Source organism: Leuciscus leuciscus, assembly GCF_965113295.1.
Source record: "Leuciscus leuciscus genome assembly, chromosome: 15".
Lineage (NCBI taxonomy): Eukaryota > Metazoa > Chordata > Actinopteri > Cypriniformes > Leuciscidae > Leuciscus > Leuciscus leuciscus.
The window spans coordinates 32,113,970-32,127,543 of NC_138739.1; the positions used below are offsets into that span (position 1 = coordinate 32,113,970).

Here is a 13,574-nt window from a genome sequence, read left to right on the forward strand (position 1 = left end):
GGCAGCATTTGGCTTTGTCTAATTACAAATAAACAAATTAAGCTGGTGGAAGTACTTTAGCAAAAATTAAACTTATTGCCAAGATTAATGAAAACAAAAAATGCGATTTTTTTCCACGTTCTGATAAGGCAATGATATTAGATTCATATTTTAAACCAGTCTACAGAATAAATAACTACTAAATAAAAAAAAATTGGAAGATCAATTGGACTACATTTGATGAGCTTTGATGTATTATAGACTTTGCATGATAGACTTTAGACATATCTGATGATGTTGACATGTAAACTCAACTTCACACTGACCAACTTGTCATTTTTACTATTTAAACTGTCATTTTAAATCCTGACCTTTTCTTTTTTTTCTGACTTTACATTTACTTGCAGTTGGAAACTTTTATTTGTAAATTGTCTGATATCACATGAGGGCAGGGTGAAGGTGGAGATACTTTGGTAAAAATATCGATGAAATTCAAATTATTGAAGAATCTCAAAACAAATGAATGGCAGGGACATTTTGTTTCCAACAAAGAAGTAGCGAAGAATGGATTTGAACACAGATGAGTACTTAGATGTTACTGCAGATGCATTGGGGCAGTCTATTCATTTACAAATGTCTGTACACTGTAACAAATGAATCATGAGTCTTGTAATTTTCATTAAAAAAATTGAGGTGATCATTAAAAGTATTATGTATATTTTATTAAGAAAATTGTGGTTCAGTGTTTTGTTGAAAATATTGAGAACATTTCACTAATAACACCAAGAGAGGCATTTTCCTATTTTCTTTTTTAAGGAAACATACACAATTTTAAGGCTTGAATTGAGGAACTGATAATCCTCATTAAATTAAGGAAAAGGCTACCTATTTATTTTAATAAGAGAATTAGCTAATTTATGCGGTTTTATATAGAGACACCATTGTTTGTTCCCAGCATGCTTTGCACATGGCTGGAAATAGAGAGTAAATCTTGAAATTAAGTGTTATTTCATGTGTTTTTGAGTAAAGGGAAACATCTGTTAATGTTTAATGTTCAGGTATGTTTGACATTTGAAAGAGTTTCTATTATGTTAAAGTTTTGATCGTTACCATTGTGCAGAAGAGTAGGACTTATGGTTAGGGTGTGAATAACTGCATTTTTTTTTAAATTTTCTGAAGCATGTTGTTTTATACATGTAACAATAACTCTGCTAATGATAGTGCAGTAACAAGTTTGATTCTGTGCTGTCCTAGCAGCATACAGTCTTTATGTAAAACAATATATCTCAAAGTTAAATATAAACAGGTCATATCCATTCACTTGACTTCACACAATTTTGAGAATAAAAAATACTTCAAATAAAAAAGCACATTTCACTAAAATGTATTATGTCATAGACTAAATAAATTAGGGCATTTTACATGATTTATTCAGGTAGATTCCATGAATGAAATCAAGCTTTAACTACTCAAAAATAGTATGTGTAATATTGTTACCATAATTTTTTTAAGTAAATAGCAGTAAAAAAAATTTATGTGTGACTAATCTGTCACTTTACTATTGTTGGGGAATTCACAGTTAAGATCCAAGGACCAGATATGATTAATGAAGACCAGGAGTCAAAGATGCAATCAATTGAAGAACATTTTACTGAAGAATAGTTGGCAGTTTCATCAGCAGAAATCATCTTCAACACAATTTGTAGGCAACTTTCAGTACACACTCAATACAGCAGCAATTATACTCTAACACAGGTCACTAAACTACATCATCACATCAGGTTGAATGATTCTGACTGGTTAAGACATAGATAAACTTGGAAAATCTCCACATATGGACAGAAGCATATCTCCATTGATTATCTGGATGATACGGATCCTGGTTTAAGCACAAAGTTACCAAGGTCACAAATCAGCATTTCTAGGCTCCAGTTTGTTCATATAATGGTCATTTCATCTCCCCTGGGTGCCAGTTACTCACCTCACAAAAGACAGGACCTGTAACAAAGAATACTGACACACACAAATACACAGCTTCTTCAAGGTTGGAGTTGGTCGAGCTCTAGCTCTGATCAGGAAACTTCCCCAAAATATACTGATAAGATGTATTTTCTCTCAGTAAGAGGTTCAGACAATATTCATAATTATTCTCTTGTGACTGAAGATGAAAAGTAAAGTAAATACTTTGTGAATTGGTCACGTAGGAGACTGGCCTAAGTGACTTCAGTGACCTAGGCTGTCATTGTCATCTAGAAGAGTAAATATGTTTTAACATGTGTTGGGTGCTTCTCTTAAAAAAAACTGAAAAAAAAACAAGGAGAGAGAGCATGTTCAAGTCATTCAAATTGTTTAATATTTAGAAGGATAAATATTGATTAATTAAACACCACTCAAAAATATATATTGAAGTGGCAGTTGATTCAAGAATCCACCCCTTCACCATATTGACAAGTGTGTTTGACTATTTTCAGATATCAGGAAAGATCATCTGTCTATGATAGTAAATTAAAAATAAAGTCATACAAATATATAAAACCAAAAGGACTGTCAGGATACACAGACTTGCAGAAGTAGTGAGAAAACAATAAACTGTCTTTATTCAAACAGATTGATGGTAAGTAGCCTATATTGCAGGCAGACAACCACCATGAAGACAATGATGATGAAGCAATGGAACACGGGTACGTTGCACCACACGCAACCTACACACCAGCATAACGCTGAGTACTAAATAAATTAGATGTTTTCTCTTACAGGGAGTTGGAGAACTGGAGACAGGCAGGTTTGGCGCCAATGAAAAAAACACAGAGGTACTGTAGGTATTGCAGGTAAGGAATATCCACAACTTGGGTGAGTCCTAGTTCAGACCAGACAATGATGGTGTCTGTGGTGCAGGATTTTGTAGAGGGTACTGATGAGTGTGGTGATTGGTGACAGGTGGTTGTAATGCAGCACTCCGGTGAGAGTGAACCTTGTGAGGGAGTGAAGGTGGATCGTGGCGGATCCCTGACTGTATACTCCCTCCACGGCCCGCTCCTGAGGGCAGGGGACCACGACGTCGAGGTGGTCACCCTCTGATTTGGACGGTTCTCAGAGAAAGAGGTAAGTAGATCAGGGTCAGGTATGTCATCTCTAGGAACCCAATAACCCTCTTCTGGACTGTACCCCTGCCAGTCGACAAGGTACTCCAATCGACCACCTCGGCGCTGGGAGTCCAAACAAAACTGAACTGAGTAGACTCCTCTGTCCTCTACGTTGGATGGCTTGTTGGAGGAACGTTTGAAGGTTCCCCTGACCATGGGAACATGGGCGGTTGGTATCTGAGTATGCACTGGAAAGGAGTCAGGCCGGTGTTCTTCTGGTGCAAGTAATTCTGAGCGTACTCTGCCCATGCTGGAAACTGGCTTCAAGAGTTCTGGTGGCTGCAGCAGAAGGTTTGGAGGAATCGCCCGATTTCCTGGACCTTCCCTTCCGTCTGCCCATTGGTTTGGGGATGGTTGCCCGATGACAGACTTTCGGTCACATCTAGGAGCTTGAAGAAGGCCTTCCAGACATTAGAGATGAACTGAGCTCCACGGTCTGACCTAGTAGCTATGCAAATAATATAGCAACAAATCTAGGTCCTCTGTCATCCAATCTGAATACATATGTTAAGAATCTGTGTTTTATCTTAACACAGAGTTAAAGTTTGACAGACGAATCAATTCATTTGTGATGATTAGTTTCTTTCAATTGCGAATCTTTCAGTGATCTGGAGAAAGTAATTCATGCTTTTATTTCTTCACATCTTGATTACTGCAATGTTTTTGCTGACTTTGCTGTCACGTCTTCAGAGAGTACAAAATGCAGCAGCAAGGTTGCTGACAAAAATAAGAAAGAGGGATCATATCCCCAATTCTGGCCTCTTTGTGCTGATCAGTTCATTTTAGAATAAAGTACAAGTAACTTTTGTATACTTTTAAAGCTCTGCATGGACCGGCACAAAAATATGTTTCTGAGCTTATATATTTTATTTGCTCACACAGGTCTCTGAGATCCCAAAATCCGCTGCTCCTAGAAATTTCTCAGTCACACTTAAAAAGTAAAGGAGACTGCACTTTTTCAGTTGCTGCCCCAAAGATGTGGAATGGTTTACCAATGTCAGATCATCTACCACTGTAAACATGTTTAAAACTCGTCTGAAGACATTTTTTTTGATGAACCCTTTTAGTGTTATTATAAAATGAAAGCAGTTCACACATTTCTGAGACTTGCAGGGTATTTATTAACATTAGATTGCATTACATTACACACATCACAACATTGTTAATGTATTCAATTAAACTGTCAAAGAACAATAAATTATACATAAATACAGCTCACATTTTCTTCTGAAAATGTAAAATGTAATTCTTCATGTCTTATTCTTCCTTGAAATGTTTCTGGATCCAGGAGAGAATGTCCTCATCGATATGAATGGAAAGAGTTCCGTCTGGATTAATGGGAACAGCAACAGGGAGACGAATATCCATCCTTGACAGTGTCATCTAGAGCAGCAGGAACAAAAATAATTTGTTGAATTTTCTTATTATATCTGCGAGAGTCATAATTTAACAGAAAACTATTTCACCTCTGGAATCCTAGCAATGACATTCAAGGATCTCTGAGTTGGCAAGGCTGCAGTCAGTTCAATCTCTTTCTCACTGTTCGTTGCTCTTTCTAGTCTAAAGCCTGTCTGTAAAGCCGCCATAGGGATGTGCTTCGACAGCCTAATTGTGAAGGGATGCACAAAGAAGAGCATATTAAACCAGTGCCATTTTCTAAACTATACAATACATTTGTCATTCAGTGTTGCAGAACATTACTTTTTGGCGTATGTGGTGACAATTATTGGCAGCCTCTCCCATTCCAGCTCTAGACGTGCAGCAGGGAATTCTCCCAGGACACCGGCTTCAGCTTTAGCAGTGACTGCATACTGTTGGCATTCTTGACCCCAAGCAACCTTGGCCTGAAGGACATTTGTGTTCAAAAGATGGTAATGATGTAAATTATTTCACTTGAGAAATTAATTTCGATAATAGTTCCAGTCTTACAGTGACTTTGTGCTTGCTCAGCAGGGCACCATCAGCACAGATCTTCAGGTTGTCATTTTCAGCGATGGAGGAAAGAATGAGCTGCACTCTTGCTGTTGGCTTGTCAAAGTAAGCAGCAAGTTGGTAGCCCAGCAGCTTGTGGTCAACTCTCACAGCACGGGCAATGACAGCAAAAACAGGTGGAAGAGCATTTCCGAGGAACTTAGCCTGAAAGCAGAAACCATAATCAATTTAAGTGGATTTTAGTACAAAATGTCACCTTTGGGTTATATGTTATTATATTATGTTATTAATGACACTAATTGATTCACCTGTTTCTGGAGCGCCTCAAAGCTAGATGCAGTGCTTCCACTGCTTACTGCCTTTGAAGCACCATGGGGTGCCAAGAACTGCAAGCAAAATTAAGTTTTGTAATAAGTAATCGATATAATCTAAAGTAATAATATTAAAAAAAAATTGGCTTTTTAGTAGTTACCCGTTCTTTGTGGAATTTCTTGAAGGGCTCCATGATAGTGGCAGTCTAAAAATCCATATAAAATGATTCAGTGAAAACAAATATTTATGACAAAAATATTGGCTACCTAACCAACACGCTACATTCCACTTCCTCACCTTACTCATACGAGAGCTGGACATGGAGGAGCTTGAACTGCTGCTGCTGCTGCTGCTGCTGCTGCGGCTGCTACTGCTGCTTTCAGAAGAGACGGACGCATTTCTGTCTTCAGTCTCCAGGATTTCCCTCAGTTTCAACAGGAAGGCCTTTCCTTCTGGAGTATCCTCATCAATGAGGCTGATTTGCTTAAGGAGTCTCTCAGCAGCTCTAGGACCAACTTGGACTTCAAGCTCAAGTCTTTCAACTGCAGGACCTTCAGCTAAAGCCAAAATGACAATTATTATTTTGTCTGCTAATTTATTAATTTTTTTAATCAATGTAATCTTCTCTGAATGAATACCTCTTGTCAGTGCAGCACGGGCTGAGTGCTGTCCAATTATGTAGAAGAGAGGAGAATTTCTGATAAAAGCAGCATTGTGAGACTGCACCTCAACGCACCCCTTGATTTCAATGTATGGGACAGCAAGACAGAGAGTCTTGTGAAATGGAGCAGCAGCTCTCACGGGAGTCTCATCTGGTATTTCAGAGGACTGAAAAGAATAATTAAGTATTATATCTCATGCCTTGCTGTTTTAAAACTTAAAGCAAATGAATGTTCAGCATACTAACACATCCATCATGTGTGTGTTCAAAATGTACCATATAATCACCAGGAGTGGCCGACTCGGGTACTAAGGGAACAATCCTCTCAGTGTTGGGCTCTTCAATGTTTCTGACCACAGCAAGAGTCTCAAAGCTGTTGAGGTAAGAAAAAAATGGGTCACGTCTCAATTTCAGAAACCTTTTGAATGGTTTATGAATTGATTCAGAATGTTAGCTACACTGGTCTGACTAAGATTGCATTACCTCACATCAGCAATGTGTTCAGGAAGCTCAACAGACAGAGCCTCCACCTTGTAGTTGCCCTTTAGAATGTCTGCTCTTGCAACCACTTTTCCAGGGACAATTGTACGGATCTTTCCTCTTGCCATAACAGCAGCTTGGATCAAGGCAGTGTTCACTCCCATCACAGCAAAGGTCTGGAGAGCAATACTGAAATAAGAATAAGGGAGATTGTTTGTTAACTGTTAACAAATAACTGTTGTTGTGTACATTATATCTCATCTTTTGGTTCAGCTACCAAATCGGACATCAGGAGACTACAACGGACAGTCCAGACTGCAGAGAGGATTATTGGTGCCCCCCTGCCAACCCTCCAGGACCTGTAATCTTCCAGAGTGAGGAAGAGAGCAGGTCAAATCATCACAGACTCCACTCACCCTGGACACCCCCTGTTTGAACTGTTACCGTCAGGACGGCGACACAGATCACTGGCCACAAGAACATCCAGGCACAGGAACAGTTTCTTTCCACAGGCCATTTCCCTTCTGAACACTTAACATGCCCCCCAAGGCATATGCCTGTAAGTGCAATACTCCCACTGTCTAGTGCAATATTCTCTAACTCAGGTGATATTTATATTTATATTATTCATACTACTCAAAATACTGTAAATATGTTCATAATCTGTAACATGCACTAGACTCACACTGTCTAGTGTAATATTCTCTAACTCAGGTGATATTTATATTTATATTATTCATACTACTCAAAATACTGTAAATATGTTCATAATCTGTAAAAATGTTTATTCGGACTAAACCCAACTGTGACCCTACTTTTTTACTTTTATAAAAAAAAAAATTTTTTTTTATATATTTTATTCTTAGAATTTGTATTACTATGTTTCTTGTTGTATTTGTATTTGTATTTGTATTTGTATATGTGCACTGGAAGCTTCAGTACCAAGAACAATTCCTTGTGGGTGCAAGCACACTTGGCAATAAAGCTCTTTCTGATTCTGATTCTGATTCTGATCTTCATGAATGTAGCTGAAAAAGTGTACCTTGGTCTAGCTTCAGCTTGGAGTTGAACATCAGTCTTCTTGAGCTGCTCAAGAGTCATAGTCTCAATCTCCTCAGGCAGAGGAGGTGTAATGGTGGCCTTAACTAGAAGGATGAACAGAGCAACATCAAACTTCGAAGTGACACCCTCATATCCAAGGAAAGGATAAAAAAATTATACGAAGAAAACATACGATTGAGACTTGCAGTAGCGACAGCAGCAGTGTACAAACTGAGCTCCATGGGCAAACCAACTGCTGTCGGCAAGATACGACGCACTTCAGATGCAAGCAGGGGTTTGGCATACTGGAAGGCAACTCCTTCCTGCAAAGCTTTAAGGGCACGCTTCAACTGTTCACGTGGTTTGGGTCCAGTGATCATCTGGGGATGGTGTTTATGAGAAACTTAATTTTAATTGTGAGAGTTATTTTTGAGACAGATCTCAAAAAAATATAATAATGAGAGAGTAGACATGAGCTAAAACACAATACCGGTATTGCTTCTTCAATTATGGTCTTGTCAATGTTGAAATAAGCCACTTCTTGTCCAAGTAATTTGATATAGGCTGAAGCCAATGGCTGATTGGTTGGAAAGGCCTTCCAGTTTGTGAGCTTGAGGTTTTAAAACAGAGAAGTTATGTACATTTTGCCTATGTCATGTTTATAATATTACTTAAAAGTACACAATTATACTGTACACTGGACATGAAAACTTACAGCTCTCAGTGTGCGCTTGATCTTTGTGATACGGTCAACACTTTCATCTGCAGCAGGAGATTGCAGAAGAGCCTCCTGGATTCCTTCAGTTCTCACACCGATCTGTTTGAGAGAATTAACTGAGTGAAGACTGACACTTAAACATTTTAAAACCATGAACATGTTTTTTAATAACTCTTGGTTGTCCCACCTCAAGAACATCAGCAGCAGCTCCAGCCAGGTAAGCACGTGCTTTAGCTACAACAGCTCTGGGCAGGATGGTGGCGGCATCATTGATCATGTAGGCACTACCAGCTGCTCCAATCATAAGAGGAGCTGCACAGGGACAGAGGTAAGAATACAATGAATGTGTCAGGATTTTTTTTTCTTCACATTTTAAGAAACACCAAAGAAACCATTTTTTAGCTCTCTCTCAAAAATGGCAAGACTCACTATGATAGAAGTCCATTTGAATGGCTCTGCTGAAACGGAAGCTAAGCCTGTCCAGTTTGCGACTCATGAGCTTGATGGCAACATTAGCTGCACCCGCACTGAAATAGACAACCATGATTACCTCTGGCTTGTGCTCATTTTATGTGATGAAGTAAAATATGTGAGAAATGATTTGTTCTTACACAGATGCCATATCCGGAGCAGTGATTCTGGTCAAGGACTTGATGTGGGAATACGCAAAGCTTGCAACATGCATGTTAGTCTCAGTCTTCAAGGCACCAGCAAGATTGGAGACGAGAGCCACTGAGGGCTTGGACTCAAACAACACAATACAAGCAACCATACGCACTTCAGGGTGGAGAGCCCTGTCCAATACAAGCTGCAGGGCCACTGGCTGAACCTGAAGCAGGAAACAAGGTTGGTATATTATTGAATGAAAATTTGTGTAATCTTTTACAGTAATAAATTCCTACAATGTCTGACACTTACCAGTTTGGGCTCTTTCTTGGCAATGTTCCTCAGGGCCAAGATGGCATCAACCTGGACTCTAAGAGGCAGAGAAGTAGCTGCAGTTCTCAGTCCAGGTAGGAGCTTCATGATGGGTTTAAGACTAGCAGGGTGACCAGCATTGCCCAGAACTTTCAGAGCCAAAGTGATTTCAGGAATGTCATTCTTAGAAATGGCCTCTGCAGCAATCTCATGGATGGGCTGAGGAGTTTGAGGCACATACAGTTAGACAAATATCAAATATTATAGTATGTCCATGACATAAATTTGTGGATATCTTGAGGTGTTTACCTTGAGGAGCTCGGAGGAGCAAGTGGGAACTGCAACACAGTGTTTGGCAATCATGGAACCATATCCAAGCATGACGACTTCACGAAGAGCTGGGATTGTGGCGATTTTCTCGTTCATAGCCAAACTCTGTTCAGCAACATACAGAAATGATTCATTTGATTTTGGTCATATTTGAAGAACAGCACTTTGAGTATAGTAAGATATACCCACAGCTGTCAACTGGATGGTGTCCAAATCAGCAGTGACCATTTGCAGAGCAACCACAAGAGCCTGAATGAACTCAGGAATGGAAAGTTCACCGGCCAGAAACTTCTCCTTGATGAATTTTACAATGACTGGTGTGCCAACAGCAGGAAGAGCATCCAGAAGCCAGCGCCTAACAGATTCATTGTTTTCAAAATATGTTCATAATAAAAAAAAATCCTTGAACTATATTCCTATGAACTTATTGCTCAAACATTGTACCTGTAAACTGGTTTGTCCTTGGACTGAGCCCAGATAGCCTCAATATTCTCCAAGGTGGCAACACGCAGGAGCTGGATGAGCTCAACAAACTTAAGTGGAGCATCATCATGGACCAGGGCTACATTGTTTTCCACAAGGTGCTTTAAGACCTCAATAATCTAGAAAAAGTAAGGGCAACACTCAGATGACGTCTTCATGGATCAAAGGCTTTTACTTGGAGACTGTTAAAGATGTTAAGTAATGAATTATACCTGAGCTGGTGCATCACTGATCTTCAGGAGTTGAATGGGGGTCTGAAGAATTTCAGTTGAAAACTCATACTGCAGGGATCCACGGGCCAAGTAATCAGCTTTGATAGGAACAACAGGTGTCTTCTCAATCTCAACAAAAGCCAAGGTTTGCCTGGAAAAAATATATTTATTTATTTATTTATTAGTAATATTTTTACTTCATATTTTTAAGAAAAATCTCACAGAGGATCAATCTTACTTTGCTTCCATCTGGGCAGCACCATGGATCTCATTGAAGGGTGAAAACTGATGCACTTCCTCAACTGTTGCTTCAGCGATCAGTACACCGGCGGCAGATGGTTTCATGATGTAGTTGTAAGATGCCGTTTCAATCAGACTCTTGACCCTCTGTTGGGAGAAAGGTATGTGACCATTTGACTCATGGCATTTTCATTATATTGAGTAAATATTTCAATTCTTTCCAGTCTTCTTCATTACCTCTGTGCATTCAGCACACCTCTCAGTGTATGCCAAACCGATGTCCTTCATGATTCTCTCCTGGCAGTGGCTCAGATCCTTAGACTTGGTGACAATAATGTGGTTGGCCTTTGGATCCTCATTGATGATGTAGTGGGTCCTGCACACTCCTTGAACTCCAGCCTTGAAGAACAAGTAAAGAAATTAGATTGCAGAACTCAAAATGGACCAAGTGTAATAGGATCACTTTCTCACCTCTTGCAGCTCATAGATGTTCTGGGTCTTCTTGAGGTTGAGCTGAAGGATGTTGAGGATTCCTCTGTGCAGGTTCAGTACTGTAGGGGAAACTCCTGCAGGGGCGAATACCTTTCCAACCACACCATTAGCATACTCAAACTTGATGGGAATCTGAAGCTGAGTAGCCAGAGCTGAGGTGAGCTTAGTGGCAGGAACAAATGGATCCTTGGGCCAAATGCCAGCATACTCGTGGAGTAGAGGATCCATGAGCTGTAAGGAGACATATTTACTTTAAATGAGGGTAATGCTGCTATTGTAACTAGATCTTGCTAACACTTTTTTTTTGTTTTTTTTTCTGTCAGTGTGGAACACCTACAGTGTTTACAGTTCTCAATGGTCATTACCTTCATCATGAAGGTGTTCTCTGTCACGGCACTGAGGTGAACCTTGCTGCTGACTTTTATCCCTGCTTTGGCCAGACCTTCTTGAGGAAGACCACCCAAGAGCAGAGCCTCATACTTGTACACATAGGTCTTATCAGGGGCAAACTCAGGAACTGAAAAGTGTACAGAATTTGTGATCGTAGTCAATTACTTTTACTGGTCATTACTTTTAAGCAATAATGCAATCTAAATTACCACTTAAAACTAATTTGCCATATCATATTACTTACCAAGGTTGATCTGTTGAGTCGCTGAAAGAAACAGAATAAATATTCAGTGAAAATCTTTTTTAATTTAGTTTTCAAGTTCTAATTTTTTTAAGATTTTTTTCTAAAGAGCTAAAAAGAGAAGAAGAAATGTGTATAAATATATTTCGACTTACCCACAAGGGCTACAGTCAGGGCAAGCACAACAGCTCTCATGGCTGATGGTGGGTGAAGAGCTCCTCAGAGAAACAGACCTTTAATAGTCGTTTTTTTGCTGACCAAGTATTAATTCTTAAATTAATTATTATTTTTAAGGGAATATCAAATTGTACAAAAGACAAGACTTCTGTCAACTTATTTGAACATAATTATCAGTAGAGGTTAGGTTACCCTGGCCTGTCATCATGTCATTCTTCAGCCAATGTCCACAGTGAAATCATGCGGATCATTTGTCTTTTATATTAAAAAAGGCCTGCTTTTATATATGATTAAATTATATCATATAAAATAATGCTGAAGCAATAAAATTAGCTATAGAGGTATATTACAGTAAACATATTCCATATTATTGTACATTTTTTATACAGATATTAATTGTGCTTAACAGCCCTGGCTTGAAGGCAAATCTTAGTTATCAGTTTTTGGTTAGGTTACCCTGGCCCTTAATCTAATGTTAAAGTTCATATTAGTTTATTCATCTGATGTAAAGACTGGTGAAATAACTTTGAATGAACTTTGGAACTAGACGTGGAGTGATCTGTGGACAGTTTTATAATTGTTAATGAAAGTAATTTTAGTCATTTAAACAAATGCAAAGTATTCAACAGCAGTAGACTGCATTGAGCTTGGCACTTCGTATTTAAAAGTCAACAGTGAAAGAACCCTGGAAAATATGTGATTTATTATTCAAATGTTAAATAATATTTTCATAGACAATAAATAACCCCATCCCATGCAAAAATGGCTTCCAATGCAGCACCAGTGCTTAATTTGTAAAGTGGGAGGTCCCGGAGCGCAGAGGGGGGGTGGATCCGACGACTCAAAACGGGGGTTGGAGGTAACGGAACAAAAAAAAATAATTACACTGCCTACGTAGCTTCTCTGCAGGGGAGGCGCCAGATAATTTTAACGCATGTGCTGAGGGGGTGCTAGATCATTGACAGGGGGAGCTGCGCAAAACTTGACCACTAAATATATAATATTCAATTATTTTAATGATCACAATTAAAGTTTTAATTTTATTAAATTGAACAAGCGCAACATTCAGCATTCAATCAAATATTCTAAAAGATGTAGGCTATTATTAATAATAATGTTATTTCAACATAATATCTCGTTATTTTGACATAATATGTGTGCGTGCAACAAGCAAGATGTGCATTTGTAAATCCGGTGACGCGTGCATTGATTTTTATTAATAAACCAGTGTTTTCTGACAGTGTCGACTGCAAAGATAAAGTTGACGATCGCCATCTCCGTAGTGAATGCGCCTATAGAGAGAAACGCACATAATGGATTACATAATCAGAGAGTAGCCTTTTTCTTTTTGAATTATTTAGTTTAAAGACATTTCAAGCTTTGTGTATTTGATGTATTTCTCATGTCTGTGTGAGGCATACACTGAGTTTCGTTAAGTTAGGATGAGATGCACTCCAGTTAACGTGCAATGCAAGTAACCGCGCGGGCGCCTCCATGATTATATTATCTGTTATATTTGCTTCTTATTCATTAAATCCAGGTAATTGGTTGATGAAAAATTTATTAAAATTAAGATACAATTTATACAAAACGAAATTCACTTTAAAGAAAGGTTTTCTACTAAACAAAACTTAATGAAGTGGTTAAAAATTATTTTCCATAGAGACACAGGACGTGCCGGATCCAATAAAAAAGGTTCCGGAGAACAGCAGCATCCCGAGGATGAACGAACATGAGAGAGATGGCATAATGATAGACAGGTGAACATAATCAGTTACCAAGGAGACTAACTAGGAAACAATCAAGGCTAAACTGAAATTAAGCA

At 38.7% G+C, this 13,574-nt stretch overlaps 1 protein-coding gene across 1 annotated transcript in view; it reads right to left on the reverse strand.

Moving 5' to 3' along the window:
- Positions 1-11,421, reverse strand: part of LOC309475409 (uncharacterized protein) — a 23,997-nt gene extending 12,576 nt beyond the window's left edge. The window contains exons 1-25 of the mRNA XM_082138170.1: positions 11,307-11,421; positions 10,921-11,172; positions 10,687-10,848; positions 10,448-10,596; positions 10,210-10,360; positions 9,959-10,116; positions 9,704-9,869; positions 9,494-9,619; positions 9,185-9,403; positions 8,878-9,095; positions 8,696-8,793; positions 8,454-8,578; positions 8,264-8,365; positions 8,039-8,158; positions 7,742-7,928; positions 7,550-7,652; positions 6,511-6,696; positions 6,304-6,400; positions 6,005-6,194; positions 5,664-5,923; positions 5,527-5,571; positions 5,363-5,440; positions 5,052-5,258; positions 4,824-4,966; positions 4,589-4,727 (exon numbers count right to left, since the gene is read on the reverse strand). Of these exons, the coding sequence (XP_081994296.1) occupies positions 4,589-4,727; positions 4,824-4,966; positions 5,052-5,258; positions 5,363-5,440; positions 5,527-5,571; positions 5,664-5,923; positions 6,005-6,194; positions 6,304-6,400; positions 6,511-6,696; positions 7,550-7,652; positions 7,742-7,928; positions 8,039-8,158; positions 8,264-8,365; positions 8,454-8,578; positions 8,696-8,793; positions 8,878-9,095; positions 9,185-9,403; positions 9,494-9,619; positions 9,704-9,869; positions 9,959-10,116; positions 10,210-10,360; positions 10,448-10,596; positions 10,687-10,848; positions 10,921-11,172; positions 11,307-11,315 (3,690 nt within the window). The 5' untranslated portion in view covers positions 11,316-11,421. The remainder of the gene's footprint in view (positions 1-4,588; positions 4,728-4,823; positions 4,967-5,051; positions 5,259-5,362; positions 5,441-5,526; positions 5,572-5,663; positions 5,924-6,004; positions 6,195-6,303; positions 6,401-6,510; positions 6,697-7,549; positions 7,653-7,741; positions 7,929-8,038; positions 8,159-8,263; positions 8,366-8,453; positions 8,579-8,695; positions 8,794-8,877; positions 9,096-9,184; positions 9,404-9,493; positions 9,620-9,703; positions 9,870-9,958; positions 10,117-10,209; positions 10,361-10,447; positions 10,597-10,686; positions 10,849-10,920; positions 11,173-11,306) is intronic.
- Between the last annotated feature and the right edge of the window lie 2,153 nt (positions 11,422-13,574).